General features: G+C 38.6%; 1 protein-coding gene across 2 annotated transcripts in view; it reads right to left on the bottom strand.

Moving 5' to 3' along the window:
* Positions 1-21,408, bottom strand: part of SLC5A11 (solute carrier family 5 member 11) — a 50,292-nt gene extending 28,884 nt beyond the window's left edge. For both annotated transcript variants that reach the window (XM_051967284.1, XM_051967293.1), the window contains exons 1-8: positions 20,932-21,408; positions 13,362-13,535; positions 12,232-12,303; positions 10,996-11,100; positions 9,619-9,678; positions 6,150-6,254; positions 4,910-5,015; positions 1,313-1,393 (exon numbers count right to left, since the gene is read on the bottom strand). In XM_051967284.1, the coding sequence (XP_051823244.1) occupies positions 1,313-1,393; positions 4,910-5,015; positions 6,150-6,254; positions 9,619-9,678; positions 10,996-11,100; positions 12,232-12,303; positions 13,362-13,496 (664 nt within the window). In that variant the 5' untranslated portion in view covers positions 13,497-13,535; positions 20,932-21,408. The remainder of the gene's footprint in view (positions 1-1,312; positions 1,394-4,909; positions 5,016-6,149; positions 6,255-9,618; positions 9,679-10,995; positions 11,101-12,231; positions 12,304-13,361; positions 13,536-20,931) is intronic.
* Positions 21,409-22,122: the final 714 nt, after the last annotated feature.

Raw genomic sequence — 22,122 nt, 5'->3', positions numbered from 1 at the left:
ATTAATTTAGCAATTAAGACATCATTTTCTAATCCTTAATGTAGCTTGCTGGAATCTGGTTATATTTGAACTGGATACCAGGGCTCAGAATTATAGAATGGGGAAGAAGAGAGGACTCACTAATCTCAATTGTCTCAGTTAATTAAGAGACAAACTCCTCTGCTAAGAGATTATAGAGAGGAGCTGTTATTGGAGCTTTTAAAAAATAGAGAATGTTTGGAATAGTCAGGAAAAAGAAAAAGATTTCCTGGAAGCAATTAGGGTCTGACTGAGATTAATTAACTAAACTGGAAGTAGGCTGTGTGACTTTCTCTGGAAGCATTCAGCACCATATTACTGGGAATGGAAAAGACAGGTGATGAGAGCAATCCAATTGGATTTGGGCAAGAAGAATGGTAGTGGAAGAAGAGAGCAAGTTTCAAGGATCACAGGTCAAAATCTAAAGAAAAGTCCAGGTCAATTCCAATAGACTTGTGATGGAGAGAGCCATCTGCATCCTGAATGGGACTGAATATGGATCATAACATAGTATTTTCACATTTTTTGTTATTGTTTGCTTGCTTTTTGTTTTCTTTCTCATTTTTTCCTTTTTGATCTGATTTTTCTTGTGTAGCATGATAATTGTGGAAATATGTATAAAAGAATTGCACATGTTTAACATATAGTGGAGGGGTCTCAGAAAGGGGTGGGGGAAGGAAGGGAGAAAAAAATTTAGAACACAAAGTTTAACAAGGACGGATTTTGAAAACTATCTTTGCATATATTTTGAAAATAAAAAGCTATTATTTAAAAAATTAAGAAAAGATCCAAAGTATAAAGGACAGAAAAGATGGCCAGCATAAAGTTTGTGGATAGGGAGAACAAGAAGAGATAGAAGGACTGGAGCTCACAGGGAGGATGAAGAATAGACTTAGGAAATATAAAGCAGAGACTGAAGAATGGAAGGTGATGGTCATTGAGAAGAACCTCAGAATTCTGGACTATAACAGTTATGAATGATGGATCTAACCTATGCCAGTGTGCAATAAAAAGAATGGTCCTAGAAATAAATGTAGAAAGTTAATGAAGAAGGCATTCATTCCCTAAGAATGAGGGCTGACTTTACTATTTTGTGATTTACAACCACTCTGGCAGGTTGGTAGTCCAAATGTTATTCCCATTTTGCAAAAAAGGAGACTCAGAGTTGGGTTCTTTCCACTAAATCATTCTGCTAGCTAGGTGGCAATATACAGCTATCTCTGAAACAAATTTTAAAATACCACAAGAACAGCAATTTAATGAGGTTCAACTTGGAATGCCTGGGAATACTCACTGTATCCCATTAAAGTGAATGCTCCTCCTAGCATGATGACAGTCTGCAGAGCATCTGTGTAGATCACAGCTGCCAGGCCACCTGAAGGGAAGACAGAAAGAATGAGGATGGAGGTAAGCAGGATTTACTCTGAGCCATGACCTAAGGTGGTCTTAGTTATTAAACAGTATATTCCTGCACATATTTAACCTATACTGGATTGCTTGCTGTCTTGGATAGGGGGGAAGTGAGGAAGGTCGGGAGAAAAATTTGGAACATGAGGTTTTGCAAGGGTGAATGTTGACAAATATCTTTACATGTATTTGAAAAAGCAAAATCCTGTTGTTGTTGTTTTTAAAGAATATATTCCGAGTACGAGCATCCCACTATGATCAAATTAGGCAAAATGCTGCCTGGTACTGACAATGACTTAGGAAGAAAATTTAAGGGCTGGCCAATTACCTTGCTGGGCTTGAAGGGTAGGGTATAAGTATGGGATCTGACAGCAGCACAGTGATACTTTGATTTAACTCAAAACCTTGAACTTGTTGGCTTTTCTCTCTTCCTCATTCCCCACATTTAATCTGATTTTAAGGCTTATCAATTCAACCTCTAAAATGTCCCTTACAGTTATCCTTTCCTTTCCACTACTACTCTGATTAAAGCCCTAATTCAGAACCTTGTCTCTTGGCAGTCTCCTAATTGCTCTCCTTACAGTCTACGACTTCTTTAATCCTCCTTTATGTTGCTTGCTGCATGAGCAGCCTGCCTAATATGCTGTACCCATCACATAGCTCCTTTACTCAGTGGCTCCCTCATCGCCATATCTAAGATTCAATAAGAGAAGATTGGACTGAATCATATTTGGGGAAATAAGGCAGTCCTTTCACTGATTCCCAAATTTTCACTCTGCTTGAAGTCTATCTTTTTCACATCAACATTTTCTTCATAAGGCTATATGACTGGGAAATACCAAACCATACAAATCTTAGAAGAATCAGTTTCAGGTGATCCAAAAGGCAATGAAAAAGGACATGTCAGGTTACTGTTAAGATGACTTGTAGGAGAAAAATGTCATAAAAGACACAATTAAGGACATGTTACTGGAAAAAAAAAAAGATGTAGTTAGGTCATATAGTAACAGTGAAAGATAGCAGATGGATCACCCATATGCTGCATTTGTGAAGAATTAAAATAACCAAATAACCTCCATTGCATTGGACTCTCCAATGGAGAATTTATGGGAAGGAAGAATGGAAAGAAAGGAGAATGGAAGGAAGAGAGGGAGAGGAAGAAAAAGGGAGAGGAGATAGAAGGATGTAAAGAATGGAGAGAAAAAATCAGAGAGAGAAGAAAGAAGGATGTAGGGAATAAAGGAAGGAAGGAAAGGAAGAGGGGGAGAGAAAAAAGAAGGATGGAAGGAACGATGAAAGGAAGGAATGAGAATAAAAGAAAGGCAAAGAGGGGAGAGAGAGAAAAGAGGGAGAAAATAGAAAAGAAGGGAAAAAAGGAGAGAAAAATAAAGAGGGAGAGAAAGAGAGGGAAGAAAAAGAGGAGAGAAAGAATAGAAAGAGGAGAGAGAAAGAGAGAGGGAGAGAGAGAGAAGAAAGAGAAAAGATTTGTTAACTACTTAGTGTTGTACACTCTGCTAAGTGCTTTATAAATATTATCTCATTTAATCTCCACAACTACCATGGGAGATAGGTGCTATTTATTATCATCCCCATTTGATAGATAAGAAAACTAAAGCCTCGCAGGCTTCAAAGATTTCCTCAGAGGTCACATAGCTGGTAAATATCTGAGGTCACATTTGAACTTAGGTTTTCCTAACTCCAGGCCCAGTACTCTGACATGGAGTAGTTACAGGTACTTCAAAGTTACTCCAACACCAAAAAGTCTGTGGTTGCTTAAAATATTTAAGTTCTCCTAAGGAGACTATAAAAAGAAGGCAATTCAGTTTAATTCAAGCATTTATTAAGTTCTGACTATCTGAAAGACCTGGAAGACCAAGATCAAAACTTTGGGAAAGATCTACAATTAAGTGGAATGTTCAGGTAGACAGGGCATGAACAGATCAATTTGGTTGAAGAGGAGGGCTTTTAGGAAAATAAAATAAGCTAAAATTAAGATATGTGGGGGCTGTATTATGGAGACTCTAGAATAACAAAGCTCTGCCCTTTATTTTACTGGCAATGGGAAACTATTGAAAGACTCTAAGCAGCAGCCCTTTTTGTGGTGGCAAGGAATTGGAAATTGAGTGGATGCTCATCAATTGGAATGGCTGAATTAGTTATGGTATATGAATGTCATGGAATATTATTGTTCTATAAGAAATGATCAGAAAAACCTGGAAAGATTGTCATCAACTGATATTGAGTAAAGTGAGCAGAACCAGGAGAACATTGTACACAATAACAGCAAGATGATCAACCATGATGGACTTAACATCTTTTCAGCAATACAGTGATTCAAGACAATTCCAAAAGACTTGAGATGTCTGTTTTGAGTCCAACAGTCTTGAGAAAATGTCATTCATATCTCAGAGAGAGAATTATGGAGACTGATTGTGGATAGAAGTATGCCATCATTACCTTTTTTTGTTTATTTTTTTTCTCATGGTTATTTTCCCTTTTGTTTTGATTTTTCTTTCACAACATGATTGATATGGAAACATGTTTAAAATGCTTGTGCAAGTATAACCTATATCAGATTGGGGAGTGAGGAAACAAAGGAGGGAGGGAAAAAACTTGGAACTCAAGATATTCTTTTCTTTTCAATAGTATTTTATTTTTTCCAAATACATGTAAAGATAGTTTTCAATATTCATTTTTGTAAGACTCGTGATAGCAAGTAACCTGAGACAAGTTAAATATGTGCAATTCTTTTAAATGTATTTCCATATTTGTCATGTTGTGCAAGAAAAATCAGATCAAAGGGGGAAAAATAAGAAAGAAAAAAGAAACAAACAACAACAACAAATGAAAATAGTATGCTTCAATCCACATTCAGTCTCCATAGTTCTCTCTCTGGAAGTGGATGGCACTTTCCATTCCAAGTTTATTGGAATTGTTTTGAATAATTTCATTGTTGAAAGAAGTCAAGTCCATCATAGTTGCTCATCACATGTTGTGTAACAGTATTCTCTTGGTTCTGCTTACTTCACTATGCTTTAGTTCATATAAGTTTTTCCAGATTTTTCTGGAATCATCCAGCTGGTCATTTCTTACAGAACAATAATATTCCATAACATTCATAGACCATGACTCATTCAGCCATTCTCCAATTGATGGGTATCCTCTCAACATGGGACACTATTGTTTCTTATTATTAAATATTTCTTATGCCAGTGAATATGGAGATTTGCCATATGATTTCACTGAACCAAGTCTCATGTTCCTCCTCTGAAAGGGGGTCATGATAAATAGGATGACCATTTCTAATGAACGGTTTTGTGCTTCCAGTATTGGGAAGGGACCTTGATTACCTATCAGACAGTGTTGTTGGATGGAAGGGTGCAGAAATCATTTCTGGCAAAAAGTGCTCCAGTCTCCTGGACAGTACCACATTAATTGCTAACTTGAGACCTCCCAGTGACATCCCCAGGGGTTTCAGCCTTACCTGCCACTGTGTACAGAGCTGTAATTGCCAGCAGCCCCACCACTGCAAGGTACAAGTCCAGGTGTAAGGATTGCTGGATAAAGATGGCTCCTGCATACATGTCCACCTGAGGAAATAGGTAATACCACTGAGGTAGAGCAGAAAGTCCATTTAATACAACTCTCTGCTTTTAAAGATGAGAAACCTAAGACTTAAAGATGTCAGAGGTGAGATATAAAGTCTGGTCTTCCACACACCGAGTCCAATACTTTTTCCATTCTATCACTCTATGCTTCCTCCTCAATGGAAAAGCTGCTTCTTCTTTCCCCTCCTTCCTTCCCCTGCTTGATAAATTCCTATTTTCTTTTGTTCACTATTGGAAAGACAAATAATTCACTTTGATTGACACCCAAAATCTTTTTTCATCCACTACTGGAAAAACAAATAATTCATTTTGAATATCTTACTAGAGTTAAGGTTGGCATCCTCTCCCTGAATTCAGGTCATTCTTCCCTAACCTGGACCCTGGGATTGCTGAAATAAATCATTCCCCATTGAGAGGTGCTTTCCTTGTCCTTTAGCTTGTTTGATTGTTCAAAGGGTGCATGTGTGGGAAGGTAATTATGGGAGCAGTGAGCCTTAACATTCAATTTTCTAATACCCAGGTCACTTTATTAAAGTCAGTCTTGGAGGATTGCCTCGAAGTATGATCTGCCAAAGGAGCTGACCCTGGAATGATGTACCTCCTATGAAGAAACTAGGTCCAGCTTATTTAGGACTGGAAAGCAATGACTAGTCAGTAGCTCATGCACCTTCACTAAGTTTTACCTTTTACCTTAAGCCAAGGAGTAAGCCAGTTGTCTAGCTACTCTTGGCCACTTCCAGGAAAGAGAAGAATCCCTGGTACCTACTTCCCCTCTCATCTTCTCTTCCTATTTTTTATTTTTTTCCTCCCTACTCCTCCCCGCTTTTTTCCTTTCCTCTCCTTATTCTTCTATCCCTTTCTTTTTTTTCCTTTCCCTACCTCTACCTTTCTTTTCCACTTCTCTTTTGAAGTGTAATTCCCATTTCCAGATGGAAAAAGTCACCACTGAGAAAAGAGGAAATGAGGAAAAGAAAAATATGGCAGCTAGTACTTTCCAAGGAGTGACTGGAACTTGATCTGGTGATCACGTAGACACCTGCACCAGTTATGAGGGATGCAAGTCTTTGTCTTTGGAAGGATGACTGATAAGGAAAGGCTTTAAAGTTGAATTCTTACCGAGATTTTGGTGAAGATGTAGATGAACAAATAGAGAATAGCCAAGAACAAGGGAATCCGTTTGCCTCCAAATCTCTTTCGTAAGTATTCAGGCATGGTGGTGACCTGAGAGGAGGGAAGATAGATCTGGTATTAGGTGCTCCAAGCTGATTTATAACTCACTAAAGTGAGGAACCACACTCATAGCAGAGCTCCCCTGCTCCAAAGCACAGGCTGCTGGGCTCCCAGGATCTCAGAAAAAGATAGTGGTGGTTTCCCAACTAGTACAGAAGAGATCAGAAAGGAGGAAATCAGGAAGTCGGAAGAAAAATGTAGCACTAACCAAATGAGTCCCATGCTTGATCAGGAAGTTGGATAAAAAATGTACAGGGATAATTAATAAATGATTTAAAGATATGAACAGTGGCCAAAGGGCTAACCATAAAATCATGCATATCCTTTGACCTAATAATACCACTACTAAACATGAATCCCAAAAATATTTTTTAAAAAAGGACCTATAGGTACGAAAATATTTATAACTGCTTTTCTCAGGTCAAAGAATTGGAAATTGAGTGGATGCCCATCAGTTGGAGAGGTGGCTAAATAAATCGTGGTATATGATTATGAAGGAATATTCTGTTCCATGGGAAACAATGAGCAGGATGCTATCAGAAAAACCTGGAAAGGCCTCCATCAGCTCTTACAAAGTGAAATGTACAATGTACAAAGTAATAGCAATGTTCTGGGAGGATCAGCTGTGGACTACTGTGAAGGACTTATGATGAAAAATGCTAAGGGAAAAAAACTGATTGTGTCTTAATACAGATTGAAACATACTTCTTTTTTAACTTTATTTTTCTCTGGAGTGGGAATTTATATATTCTTTTGCAACATGACTTTTATGGAAATGTTTTGCATAACATCACATGTGCCTTCTTAATGGGGGGGGGGAGTGGGAAGAGTGGGGAGGAATGGAGAGCATCTGGAACTCAAAGTTTTAAAAACAAATTTTTACATGTAACTGGAGAAAATAAAAAGTATATATCAAATGAAAAAAAATTTAAGAAGTGAGAGAAGAGGTAGATTCACCACCTGGTAAATCTTTTCTTAAAAAAGAAAAAAAGGACTATAGATTTAAAGCATAAGGAGACTTTAGAGGCCATGGAATCCTATTCATTTATTTTACAGATGAGGAAACTGAGGCACAGAGAGGCTATGACCTGTTCCATCTCACACAGTTCCTAAGTGTCCAAGGTAAGATTTGAATCTGAATTCTTCCTGACTCCAATCCAATGTTATATCCTATCCATTATATTACATGACCTCTCAGAAAGGAATTTGAAGATTTCTTGACTCCACTCCAATGTGATATCCTATCCATTATATTATATTATCTCTCAGAAAGAAATGTTATACACAAATAAGGGGGGGAGAAGACTAAGTTAAATCCAATTCTAAATTATTGATCTTGTGGTTTTCACCAGTGTGAAGAATTCCCAGTGAGGAAATTCTCTCCTTCAATGCCAATTTAACCTATATGGCTTAGTGAATAAGTTTCAGGGAATTTTCTCAAAGAAATTAGATCAATAAGTACCCATTATATGCTAGCCATTATGTTTGTACTGAGGCTACAAAGTAAGGCAAAAATCAATCCTCTGCTCTGAATGAGCCAAATGTAAGCAATTACATACAAATAAGATTTAGATAGGATAAATTAAAGAGTATCTAAGAGAGAAGGCACTAATATTGAAGAGAATTGGGGAAAATTTTTAGAAGGTAAGATTCAGCTAAAACTTGAAGGAATCAAGAGAAACTAGGGGGTGGCAATAAGAAGGAAGAGATTTCAGGAATGGAGTGAAGATGCTCATCTACTTGCTTTCCTGTCATAATAAAATGCATCAATAATTGGGAAAAATGTGATTTCCTCACTAAGGAGCTCTTCACTGAGATAGATCTCCATCTTTGCCCTAGAAAGCAAAATCCTTGTGTAAACCAATTATTTCATTCATTGCTTTTGTATCACCAGTGCCTATCACAGTTCCTGATATACAGAAGGTAGTTATTAAATGCTTGCTGATTGAATAATAGATGGTACTAATTAATTGCTGAGACCAAACAAATTCTCTCATTCTGGGGCAACGAATCAATTTGCTGATGATGAGCTTCTTTCTCCACACTTAGCTAATCAGGCCCATAGCTTCTTACCATATAGAGCTGAAGTTTCTGCCTACTTCCCTCAACTATAGGGCCAGAAATTGGCCTTTCCGTAGTCAAAATGTGCAACTGACGCTCTAGGATAATTAGTTTTGTAACCTTCCCAGAAGGTTTGGGGCACATTGTACTATGGATACATATTTGAAAGATTAGTCCAAAGATGTCTAATTGATGACCACTCTTCCCCACGGTAGCAATAAGAGGGAAGTGCAAGTGGATTGATGAAAAATTGTTGGGATACGTGGGAGTACTCCTATCTTGGAGTCCTGATTCTGATGCTAACTTTTACACAAACTTTAGGGTTAATGGAGTTTTGTGTTGAAAAGATTCTCAGGAGCAGAGGAGCAATGATGAAACATGTTCAGCATTCACATCTCTGAAAGGATTATATATACTCAACTTGCAGAAATAGATATTTTTGAACATGGACAATGGAGATAATTCTCTTGCTTGACTATGTATATTTTTTACAGGGGCTTTTTTCCATTTTGGGGAGATGAGAGGGAGATGGAGATTAGTCATGGGGTTATCAAAGAAGAAAACTATGAAAATCACTGCAGAATTTATTAAAAATGCACAGAAAAGAACAGAAGGAAATAGACAAGTATGACAGCTTTGAAAGTTATATGAATTTATCCTGCACTTAAAAAGGAAAGCAATTTATATGTAATAGACAGTTTCATTCTCGTTTTTTGTTCCATTTTATGTATGGAAATACTCATTTTATTGGTGTTAAGGTCAGAATAAAAAATAAACACTTTTTTAAAAAAGGAAAGCCAAATTAGCATTTGGCTAGATACTTTACAGATGAAGAGACTGAAGTCCAAAAAGGGGAAATGTGTCCAAGTTTACATGTATACTGAGGACAAAGTTGGAATTCAAGGGCAGCTAGGTGGTGCAATAATATAAAGTCAGGACCTGAAGTTAAAAGACTCATTGGCTTGTCTTTAAATCTGGCCTCAGACAATTAATAGTTGTATGATTCTAGGCAAGTCACTTAACTATTTGCCTCAGTTTCCTGATCTGTAAAATGAGCCATAGAAGAAAACGGCTGTTTTTGCTAAGAAAACTTCAAATAGGATCACAAAGAGTTGGACATGACTGAACAACTACCTCATTCTAAATTGAATTTTTCCCCCTCCAGCATGCTTCACCCCTAGGAGATCAATAAATGCTTGTTGATTGAAAGAACAAATGAATGGAAGAGGTTACTATGGCAATGTATTTTAACCTGAGATTTTAATATCCTTCCCCTACCCCCAATCAGACTTACCCCTCCAGCAATGTAAATAGGAAGGAAGATCCAGCCCAGCATCAGCACCGAAAAGATTCCCTGTGGAGGAAAGCACAATATTGTTCCAAATTCTTCTAGAAACATACACACCTGAGTGACTGATTCCAAAAATAAGAGGTTAATTTGGATTGGTAATAGGCAATAATCTGGGCCTGGAAGTGAACAGGGAAAGGAGGAGAGAAGTCTAGATTTCATTTGAAAATTGTGCTTTAGTGATTAGCTTCTTAAACTGTCATAACTGAATGTGGGGGGTTGTGAAATGATGATTTATTATTATTGAATGTTTGATTTGTATACCCATTTTATATACCTATGTACTTGGAGTCAAATAAAAATTTCTCACATGAAAAGTGGAAAAAGTTTAAGAAACTTTGCTTTAGAGAATCTGAAATTTAGAGCTGGAATAAAGAAAGATGCATTTATTAAATGCCTACTATATACCAAACATTGTGCTAAGCACTTTACAAATATTACCTCATTTGATGATCTCATCTGATTCTTGCAACAATCCTTGCCAGTAGGTGCTATGATTATCCCCATTTTATAGTAAAAGAAACTGAAACAGAAGTTAAGGGACTGGTATAAAGTCTCACAGTTAATAAGCATTTGAGGTTGGATATGAATCCAACTCTAACTCTAAGCCCAGCTCCATAAGTCTTCATATATTACTCTGCATTTAAAGCAGGTGTTTTGGCATTTAACTAATGTCAAAATAATTTCAGGAAAAAAACCCACATCCTTTACTACTGTTGTTTATCTCCCAATTTCCCAAACATTCCATTTCATTTCAGTGAAATCTCCCTCATATTCTGATGTATAAATTATTTAGCTATCTATGTTTGTGTTTTAGGTCTCCCCACTAGATTGGAAGCTCAATGAGATCAGAATATCTACCAAGAACCAATCCAAAATCAAGTAGATCACACACAACATATGGTATCCTGTGTACATATATTATACATTAACACAAAGTGTTGAAAGAGTAAATGAATGAATGGAATGCAGGGGTAGGAATCTGGAACTCTCTTCTTTCTCTTTCAAAATGATTCAGGTCATGATCTAGGTATACAGAAGGTCCTAGTTTAAGAGATCCCACAAGAGAAGGAGACAGATTCCTTGGGAGATTTGTAAGAACTGATGTAGACTGAAGTAAGAAGAAGCAGGAGTTCATTTTATAGAGTAACCGCAACACTGTAAAGGAAAAACACTTTGAAAGACTTAAGAAGTCTGATTAATGGCAAGAACCAATTATGATGTCTGAAGGCTGATGATGGATCATAATTGGAAACTACAGTAATGACAAGAATGAAACTCAATAAAAATTCTAACAGTTTGTTGATTGAATAAAATACTTACATTAAACTCATAAGCTGTTACTGAAATCCCCACAGCTGCTCCTGATCCAGCCAGGCCAATGAAATGCCCACTTCCTATGTTACTGGCAAAGAGAGAAGCCCCCACCTGTGGGGAGAGGGTATGTCAGCATGAAAAGGCTGAGCCCTGAATGGCTTCAGAAGCCACTTAACTCCATCTGGGATAGAGGGTTGAATGACTTCATAGGCTATTGGACTTCTCTATCGCCCCTGGTTCCATCTTTATTAGTAGAAGATTTAGTTAGGGATTTGAAGAAAGCCTAATGTTATCATAATTTTTGTTTCAGGTCCTGATTGACTCAGATTGAATGTAAATAGTCATTTCTGCTTTGGCCAGAAATCTTAAGCATCATCCCTCTCCAACCCCCATTCATTCATTCATTTATTTAGATTTTTTGGGGGGGGACCAGGTGAAAGAGGAGATTCTTTGCCTAATTGCTACCACTGAATTTGCTAATTGCTCACTGAATGGGAGCAGCCTCAGTTAAACTGAGACCTGCTAAAGACCTTAGCTTAAAAAGGCCAAGGTTTCCCATTTCTTCCAGGGCCATCTCTAGTCATTTCACCTTGCCATTGGACCCAGATGGCTCTGGGGGGAAACTGAGGCAGGTGACCTTGCCCAGCCCTCCCTCACTTAAATCACTCAATCACATGTCATGGCTTCACCTCCCTGTTTGTCATGATCCTCTCTGAGAACGAAGGGCAAACAACAAAAAATATTGCTTATGAAAAGGCCCCCAGATAGGGCAGCCATCAAACACTAACTGGAGAGTTACCAAGAGGGCAGAGGGCGAAATAGAATGGGCTCCAGGAGCTTTAACACTATTTATTATCCAAGCAGCCACAGATGCCATGGAATTATAATGGGGCAAAGCCCCCTTGTTCTCCAGTGGTGAGTTAAGAAGCTTTGAAGCCCTCTGACCCTGAGATCCCTAACGATAATATATTAGGAAAGTGATGGAAAACAGTCCACAAGCTCAGAAAGCTCTTCGAGTGTGTCTTAAGTGATCATCTTTAACCTTCACATCAAATCATGATGATTTGGATGTCCCAGCGGAGCCAAAAGAGGGACAAGTTTTCTCATTTCTTCCTTTTGCCCCCGGCTGGAGATGGCCTGGTCCTATCCAATCTGATCTCTAAGAGGGGGTCTACACTGCCATTCTGGGGAATACTCCTTGTCTCCACTAGGGAGGCTCGGCTGAGCCCCAGCCCTACTCACCGGCCACCACGTCATGTCCCCTCCAGCCAGGAAGTAGCCTTGGACAGTGTCTCTCTTGGTCTTCCACATAGACTGAAACACAGGCAGAAAAAGTCCATTCTAGGTGGGAAAACCACTCTTACCTGAAAGTAGCTGTCAATGTGGTTGTGGTCCCAAATATGGCAGCCAGGGGATGCCATGGTTGGGGATGGCAGGGATGGCAGCCAGACCAGCTGCAGGGAATAGGAACACTCCTGGAGCAAGAGTGTTAAAGCCTGCTGGAATCAACCAGGAAATCCTCCAAGAGCCCTAAGACTTTTCAAGACTTAGTGGAAGCCCTGACACTGTTATGGGGAATTTAAAAATTTAAGTAAATCAAGGTAAGGGGCAATGGGGGTAGAAGTGGTGACAGAGAATTTCCATTTAATGTTGGATCCCATCCAGAAAACCACAGGAAGCTAAGGGAAAGGTCCGCTTACCCTAAGTCTGGCAAATAATCCCTCCAATTTTTCTACCAAAGCCCTTTCTTCTTCCCTGCTCCTGGTTGACACTGACCCCCTTCTAACCCAATGAGGGAATCTAGAATTCTATTCCAATCAGGCTCACTCCCAGTGGTAGTGTAGAGCAGGGGTCCTCAAACTTTTTAAATAGGGGGCCAGTTCACTGTCCCTCAGACTCTTGGAGGGCCGGACTATAGTAAAAACAAAAACTTTGTTTTGTGGGCCTTTAAATAAAGATACTTCATAGCCTTGAGTGAGGGGGATAATCATCCTCAGCTGCTGCATCTGGCCTGTGGCCGTGGTTTGAGAACCCCTGGTAGAGGGAGCTCATACAACTTGGATGAGCATAAAGTCACAAATTACAAGCCTTCTGGTAAAATTCAGGGTTCCGTGCTTTACCATCTGTGTAGCTACTATATTGTTCTGACCCATGGGTACTATCTGACCTGTAGCTTAATTCTCTTATATCTCCCCAAATTAAAGTGTAGTCTCACAGGGAAGAGGGACTGTCTTGATTTTCTATTTGTTCTCTCCTCAGCTCTTAGCAGAGATCTTGGTACATAGTGAACACAATGAATGTTTCATTCATCTCTTCCCTTCAGAAAGCCAGCTAAAGCTCTAGGTGGGAAGGAACCACAATCTTTGCCTTACCCAAAGTCCTACAGCTAAGACGAATACGAAATAGAGCACCAACACCACAATGTCCACAGTCTCCAGTCTCTTGTCTGGAAAGGCCTCCAGGCCATCACGGTGGGAAGGCAAGGGGCTGCTTGGGATCCTCTCCATGGCCGTAGTCTTTTGCCTATCCTGCAGAGTTGCATCTATCTGTAATAGATGGGAAGTCACAGAGCCTGGAGTTAGGATCAGAAGCTCTGGGCTCTGCCCTGGTCAACAGTAAGGGAAGCCCCCCGGCCTTTTCTAATTCCCACAGGGTTCACTCCATTGCAAACAATCTTAACACAGGCTGGTCAGCATAGGAGGAGCAAAGCAGAAGCAAACTTGCCTTCGGACCAGATTTGGAGGAGAACAGCTAATATTCTCAAACTCCTTGTGTGTGTGTGTGTGTGTTTTTTTTAAAGACACAGCATATATATTATCTTATTTGATTCTCACAACAAATGACTCTCAATCTCATTTCCTTCTTTTTGCTTTAGAAGGCCCCTTTACTTAATTTGAAACTTAATTCAAATATCATCTTCTTCACGAAGCCTTTCCTGAGGGTCCCCAACTCCTCTTCCCTTCCCTTCTTTAGCAACTTTGGGTTCTTATATGGTATATATGCCCTCTTCTAATAAACTCTAAGTCTCACTTTCCTCATCTGACAAAAGAAGGGATTAAATGAGCTCGAAGGGGCTTTTCAGCTTCAATATCCTATGATTCTGGAATGATTTCTCTTTCCACAAAATTCTCCGAGGACTCTGTGGGGACTTCTTTGCTTCACCATATTTTAACTTGTCATAGTTATAGGACATAATATATATATATATCTTATTCCACCTCCATCTCCAAAAAGGGAACACAATCTCCTTTAGGGCAGTTTATGTCGTGGTTCATCTTTGGATTCCTAGCATTATAGGAAATGTCTCATACCTCACCCGTGTTTAATAAATGCTTGTTGAATTTCATGTAAATCACATGCAAATCAAAATTCTGGGCTTCACATCATTAACCTGAGAATTTTTATTCCGATTAAATAACTCCTATGCAACAAGTCTGGTGTTTGGCTGGTGAAGGGAGAAAAGTACAGCTTCAAGAAGTGGGAACAAGATTTTGAGGAGAAAAGGGTCTCACACACACACATAAACAAATACAACTTTTCTGTTTCTTCTATGTTGGACTCAATGTTGTGTCTTGTAGTCATCCCCAGTACCATTATTTTATAAAATATTCGTTATCATCTTCCTGGATGATTTTCCATTTGTTTGTTCATTTAAAATAGTGATTTATATATTTTGTTTTTATATTTATATTCACAAAGCATGTCCCAGAAGTCTTAATGCAGTTTAAAGCTATTAAAGCTTAAGACTGCATGAAGACATTTGAGAAATCTTCTGTATCTGTAGGGCAGCTAGATGGCGCAGTGGATAGAGTTCTATGCTTAGAGATAGAAGGGCTTAAGTTTAAATCTGGCCTTAGACATATACTAGTGATATGATTCTGGGTAAGTCACTTAATCCAACCTTATTTTCTTCATGTATAAAATGAGAAGGAAATGGCAAACTACTGCAGTATCTTTGTCAGGAAAATCTCAAATGGAGTCACAAAGAGTTGAATATTACTAAAATGACTCAATAACAATAGAAATAACAAAAACTCTATCCTTTCCTTTGGCTCTGGTTTTGAAACTTCCTTCTCATGCTGACTAGTTGTATGATTCTGGGCAAATCATAAATTCTCTGTATCTCAGTTTCCTCATCTGGAAAAGGCAGGGAGTGAACTTGACAGTGTCTAAATCTACGATCCTACAACCTCCGCAAAGAAGGGAATTGTTCATCCACTGCCATTATTTCTTTTATTTTTCCTCAGTAGTATTTTATTTTTTCCGATTACATGTAAAGATAGTTTTCAACATTCATTTTTGTAAGATTTTGAGTTCCAAATTTTTTTCCCTTCCTCCTTTCCCTCCCCCTCCTCAAGACAATGTACAACAATAGTTTATACATGTACATGTATTCATGTACAATCCTTTAAAATATATTTCCAAATTAGCTTTGTTGTGAAAGAAAAATCAGATCAAAAGGGAAAAAAACCATGAAAAAGAAAAAGCAAGCAAATAAAAAAGTGAAAATACCATGTTTCAATTTGCATTCAGTCTCCATAGTTCTTTCTCTGGATTCAGATGGCATTTTCCACCTAAAGTCTATTGGAATTGCCTTGGATCATCCATTGTAATCACTTCTTAAACAGTATTATTTCCTCTACTCAATTGCCTTCCAATCATCCCTCAAAACTATTTCTAAAGTCATCTTTAGCCCAGAGTTGATTTTGTCTCTTTTCTACTCAAAACTGTTCAGTTTCCTTACTGCCACACTAGAATAGTATTCATTTTTCTTAGTTAACCAATCAAGACTCTCTAGCCTTTCCAGTCTTCTCTCTCTGTCTCTCTGTCTCTCTCTGCATCTCTCTCTGTCTCTCTGTCTCTCTCTCTGTCTCTCTCTCTCTCTCTCTCTTTCTCTCTCTCTCTCTCTCATACACACACACACATTATCTGAGGCATTCATTCTGTGTTTCTCTGCTTCTCCGCCTTGGCTTATCCTGTTGCCTATGTCTAGAATGTCCTTCCTCTTCACCTGTTGAGGTGCTCCCCTTCCTTTAAATTCCCTCTCCACTTTCTCTTACACATGCAGTAATCTCCTCCAGCACAGTACTTTAGGTGCTTAAGAAATGCTTATTGAATTGTAGAATTGACTAAGTATCAACTTGAGGTTTCGAGGAAGAAAGGTTGCTAGTTTTCCAGGGGTCAGAAGAGTAAGACATAGGCTCTATCTTTCACTGCCACAGACCCAAGTCTGGTACCGCAGACCCAAAAAGTCCATCCATTTTCTCAAGTGAAAATCAGACTATTACTAAGTAAAGATAAAAGGACAATGAAAAAGAGAAGGTACTATAGGAATTGGGCTGAATGAAATCCAGACCTTCCCTTATAAAGGGCATGGCCCAGACTAGACTTTAGTACCCTAACAGGATAAAGAAGAAAGGAGAAGGGGGAAGACGTAGAAGGAGAGAGAGAGAAGGATTGTAAGGAGGGAGAAAGGGTGAAGAGGAAGGAGCAGAGGAAGAAGTAGAAAAGGGGAGGAAAGAAGGGTTGTAAGAAGAAGAAGGTCAAATAAAGAATTGGGGAAAGAGAGGACCTCTTCTCTCACTTTCTCTTCTCTGGCTCCTCTCACCTGCTGGTACAGTAAGGGAATTAGCCTGGGCCAGATAAACAAATTGGTTATTCATCGTATCTTTCTGGGCATCAATCTGGGAAGGTTGGCACAATCCTCGATTCCTTAAATCTCCAGGATGCCTCTCTGGGACCTCAGCCTAATTGTATAATAGAAAAGCCCTGAACTGGTGAATAGTATACCTGGTTTCTAGCAATGACTCTTTTACTGCTCACCATAATTGGGGACTCAGGTTTCTTATCAGTAAAAATGAAGGGGCTGGACTAGAAGAGTTCACAGATCCCTTCTAGTGCTAATACTCTTAAGTTCTCTGATTTAATCCTTCTCACACAGACTTGACATCCTTGAGGATAGAATCTTATCCCTTCCTTAAGTGGGGAAGAAGGGAAAGAGGCAGGAAACTGAGCCCCTTGACACAGGAATGAGACTTTGGAAAATATAATCCAATTCATTTCCCTTTATTGTCCACAAAGTCAAAGGGGAATGAAGGACTACTTTGTGGGGGTCTCTTATGAGAGAAGATGGAATAAGAAATTCAATGTGATAAGGGGAGGTACACACAATGAAGGATGTTCCAAGTTCAGGGCAAAAACATTCTTTTATGTCTTCTACACTAAGATGGGGTAGCTAGATGGCACAATAGATAAAGTACTGGGCTTGGAACTGGAAAGACTCATCTTCCCGAGTTCAAATCCAGTCTCAGACATTTACTAGCTGTATAATCTTGGGCAAATTTACTTAACCTTACTTATCTGCTTTACTTTCTTCATCTGTAAAATGAACAAGGAAATGACAAATCACTTTAATATATTTGCCAAGAAAACCCCAAATGGAGTCACAAAATGACTCAATAACAAGACTGATAGAATGAAATTTCACTGACAGCAGGAATTGTTTCATTTTTGTCTTTGTAGCCTGGCCTCCAGATTTATCACAGTGCCTAGCATACAATAGGTGTTAATAAATGCTTATTGATTGATGTATTGCCTTGGAGAGTCAAAATTTTATTTATAATCTTGCTACTGTTAGACATGGTTCTGCCACTTCATACCTCAAAGTTCACATGCTCCTATTACAGATGCAAATTCAAAGTTAGAAGGGATCTTGGACATACCTACTCTAATTCCCTCATTTTACAAAAAAAATCAGAGTTAAACAAAATAAAACAAAAACTACAAAATGATTAAAAGTATAACTAAGCCAGGACAAAGGGATTTTTCCTCTGGGCACCAAAATTTAGAGCGTGTTGACAATACTTCTTGTGTAGAGCTTCAGTAGTATAAAGACCACTGAATTTAACAACTAATGAACAATACTATAAGTAATCCAAGGGAACTCTTCCCAACTCAGACACTCCTTGCCGCCCAACATGGATGATCTGGTGTCCTAGAATCTCTCCTATGTCCCAAATAAGTTGTCTAGCTAAACTTTGTTGAGGAAAATGAAGGTTTCACTTTTTGGTTACTTAGCCCAGCACCTGACATATAGCCAGTGCTTAATAAATGCTTGCTGAAATAATTAATCAATAAGCTGACTTGAGAGCATACTTTATGCCCCAAGTACAATATTAGTTAGGGCTCTGCAAATAAGGAAACTGAGGCCCAAGGAGATTAAGTTCAAAAGTAGTGAGTACTACTCACCAAAGTAGAAAATTGCAGTCAAGATTTGAACTAGGTGTAGTTTGACCTACTTTTTATACACAAAGAGAAGATGTAGCAGATATTTTTGAAGAGACAACTATTTAGAGCAGATATACACTGGGGTACTACCTTGTTAGTTATTACTTGTGAACCTTGGGATCTTGGGCTTAAACTAGTTTGGAGATTTATCCTAGGGTAGGATCCCACTCTACCCCAAACAAGCCTTATTTGGCTTAGCGTCCAGTATCTAGCCATCTAGTAGTGACAAGAGGAATGAGTGTGTAGGGTAGACAGGCAGAGTAGACTGGAAGCATTTCCTGTTTATGACAGGGAAGTATCTGGAGACAGAGCAAGCTTGGGTCCTAGAAGCTTCCCATATTGGAAGGAAAGGGAAGTCACGAGCCCCCAAGTATTTCATAATGAGACACAGAACACTTTTTTGAGCGTGTTTTGGTAGTCCTAGCTCATATGTTTCCATCTGTGTTAATGCAGATAGCGTAAATATAGAGAGATGAATAAGATGGGGTAGAAGAAGAGATTTTTTTCCTCCAAGGGAGAAAAAGGTCAATGGATGCTGAAGAGCATGCTTCCTACCTCGCTGCTTCTGCTACTTCTTGCCCATTCCAAAAGCTTTGCAATCAGCCTACTATTCACTAATTCAAAGCTTCTAAAACTCAGTCACAATCCCATATAGGATCGTACAAATCGATGTGGGGGTTGCAAAATTATGATTTAGTATCAAATCAGTTTGATTTGTATGTCTATTTTATATAACTATGTACCTGGGGTCACGAATAGGATCACAAGTAAAAGAAAATTTAAAAGCCCTGTACTAGCTGATAAGGTTCCAGCCCCTTTCTTTAAATATTTGCATTTTAAAAGAGGGTTCTAGAGGTTGAGAAAGTATTAAAATATCAAAAAAGTGCATTTCTAGTAATGGAGTTTCAGGAACCTGGACAGAGTCTGAGGGCATAGAACTAGAATGGCTGAGTCTTTCTAGTCCAAACCCTTCATTTTATGGATGAAAAAAAAAATGAAGACTCTAGAAAAGAAGTAATATACCTCGATTATATAATAAGTTCATGAGATCATCTTGCTGGAATGAGGCCCTTGGTGACCATAAGATTATGGAATCTTTGGTCCGAAAGAGAAGTCAGAGATCATTTTCTCCCCAATATTTCTTCAAAGATTGGGACCTGACATGTATAATCTTTTTTTTTTTTGGCCTTTTCATTTTTATTCATTTTTTTCTTTATAAGGTTGTTTTAATAGCAAATGAAATAATATATGTAAAGCACATATCAAAACATAAAGCACCACACATAGAAATACAATACCCACAATATGTATGTGTGTATATGCTTATATGTTCACCTATGCATGCATATATATATACATGCACAAATGTATATTTTAGTATTTCAGTCATACCAACTCTGCATGGTTCCATATACCATCCTATCTATGAGGTTTTCTTTTATTTATTTATTTTTTAATTGAAATTTTTTATTTTCAAAACATATGCAAGGATAATTTTTCAATTGATCCTTGAAAAACCTTGTATTCCAATTCCCCCTTCCTCCCACTCCCTCCTCCAGATGGCATATAATCCAATATATGTTAAACATGGAAAAAATATGACATGTGTAATCTTTAAACCTTCCATCTTGGGAGTGGCTCCAACCTAACCTTGGAGCCTACCTTAACTTACTAAGGTTAACCAAACATACGAAGGTTGAATTCAACATCCAGCTGAAGTTTGTGAAGGGAGAAGGATCAAACAGTAGGGGACCAATGATCACCTAAGTTCCTAGAACTTCGGGAAAAATAAATGGGAGAGTTGCCTTTTACACGTGGGTGTTGATAGGACTTCTGGGAAGAGTAAACTGACTATCCCATAGGTTTACCAAACCCTTATCAGCACAGGAAGCTACGGCTAGAATCTGACCACCTTCTTAGAAATAAATCAGAGATTCCAGCTCAAAGTGACTGTAAAATCTTCAGCACCAACATGTACATATCAGAAATCAACAATTCTATAAACAGGAATTGATTTTTTTTTTTTTTTTGGTTATTTAGACTTAAGAAAGCAATGGAAAAATTGTTAATCATGCAGGTTAAATTTAACAGCATTTTGAAGAGTGAGTTGTTAAATATTTACCAGCACGTTACTGAATAGAATTATGGAATAAGTGCTGGATAGCACTTTGGTCTTAGGATGTCAGAAGTGGAATCGGGTTATATACTAGTAGTCCAAACTTTCATTTTTCCAATAAAGAAACAGATCCAGAGATGGAAAATGATTATGTCCAAGATGATACAACTATTAATGACAAAGTTACTTAAACTCTGATCTTCTATGTTTCAGCCCAGTGTCCTTAAGCTCCAAAGAAATCAGTTTCTAATGATGGATTTTCAGAAATTCTTTGTAATACCCCATAGATATACAGATTGTTGCTTCACCTTCTGGAGAAAGAACTCATTTTTTGGATGCATTTAATAGATTTCCAATTTGGAAACAAATAAGGAGGAGAAATACTACAGTAATTTTTGTTTCACAGTAATTCCATTTTCAAAGGTAATGGGATTCTGGAAGAAACTATTCAAATCTTAGCCATTTAGTCTTTATTAATCCCATTCTGAGCCCCAGTCTCGGACAACTCCAAAAAAGGAGACAAACAGAAGATTGCTTACCTTTCTGAGAACCTGTGAGTTGATCTGACTAGTAAATCAACAATTCCCTAGAAAGGCTGAGGAGAGCAGGAAGATGAGCAAGGAAAGGCAAGATCTGGAAGCAGGTTCTCCTCTCCTTCCTGCCTTGAGGGATTGAGGAAGCCGATAGTTCTGGCAGCTGTTGCTTCCACACTCCTGAGATGTTGTGGGTCAAACTCCAAACTCCAGTCTTTACTGACACTGCGTGGGGGATTAGAAAAGGCATCGTACTGTCACAAAGGGGCAGGAGTCAACAGGGAGTTCCTGGAGGAATGGCAGGAACCTTGATCCCTGAATCCATTCAGGAGGTTTCCACTTCATTTCGTCCATCCCTGTGGTTTACTCAGGTCTCTGAGAAGGAAGGGGTCGTTGCCCCTTCTACTTCCCAGGATCCCATTCTTCCAGAGATCTTCAGGGACTCCGATTCCTTCAGGCAAGACCTTTTTCTCTCCCTACAAGGCTGGGACAGGAGAAACTGGCAAACTAAAAGCACATGGTTTCTGTTTATCCATCTCTCTCTCTTTCTCTTTCTCTCTCTCTCTCTCTCTCTCTCTCTCTCTCTCTCTCTCTCTCTCTCTCTCTCTCTCTCTCCCCCCCCCCATCCTTTTTGTCATTGGGATCAGGCAGGGATAGGACCAGGGGTGTGGGGGAGGGAAGAGAGTAGCAGATGTGGCAAAGGGAGGCATCTGCCTGCCTTTGAATGGAATTGGATGCGTCCTCAAGGAAAAAGTTCTAGAGCACCTGGAAGAACAGCTCTGGTATAAGTGGCAGGAGTAGGTCTGAGTTGCAACTCTGCCCTGTGTGATTTTGAGTGAATCATTTAACTTCTCTAAATCATGTTTCTTCATCTTTAAAATGAGAGGTTTGATCTCTGAGGTTCCTTTCATGTGAAAGGAACTTCCAAATTTCTTTTATTCTATTTAATTACAGGATCATTTCTTTCCCACACAATAATAAATCCCAAACTTAGGCTGGCATTCTAGGCTTTGAAAAATTGGATCTCATTTCATCTATCCAACTTGATCTCTCACTATTCTTCTATATGTTATTTTTTTAAAATAAAAAATGATTAAAAAGAATATGTTCTGATAAGTGTGGAAATATGTTTAGAAGAATTGCACATATTTAACCTGTATTAGATTACTTGTTGTCTAGGGATGGGGGGAGGGAGAA

Source organism: Antechinus flavipes, chromosome 1 (assembly GCF_016432865.1).
Source record: "Antechinus flavipes isolate AdamAnt ecotype Samford, QLD, Australia chromosome 1, AdamAnt_v2, whole genome shotgun sequence".
Taxonomy (NCBI): Eukaryota; Metazoa; Chordata; class Mammalia; order Dasyuromorphia; family Dasyuridae; genus Antechinus; species Antechinus flavipes.
The sequence above is the reverse complement of the archived record's forward strand: the minus strand, read 5'-3'. Positions and strand labels throughout refer to the sequence as shown.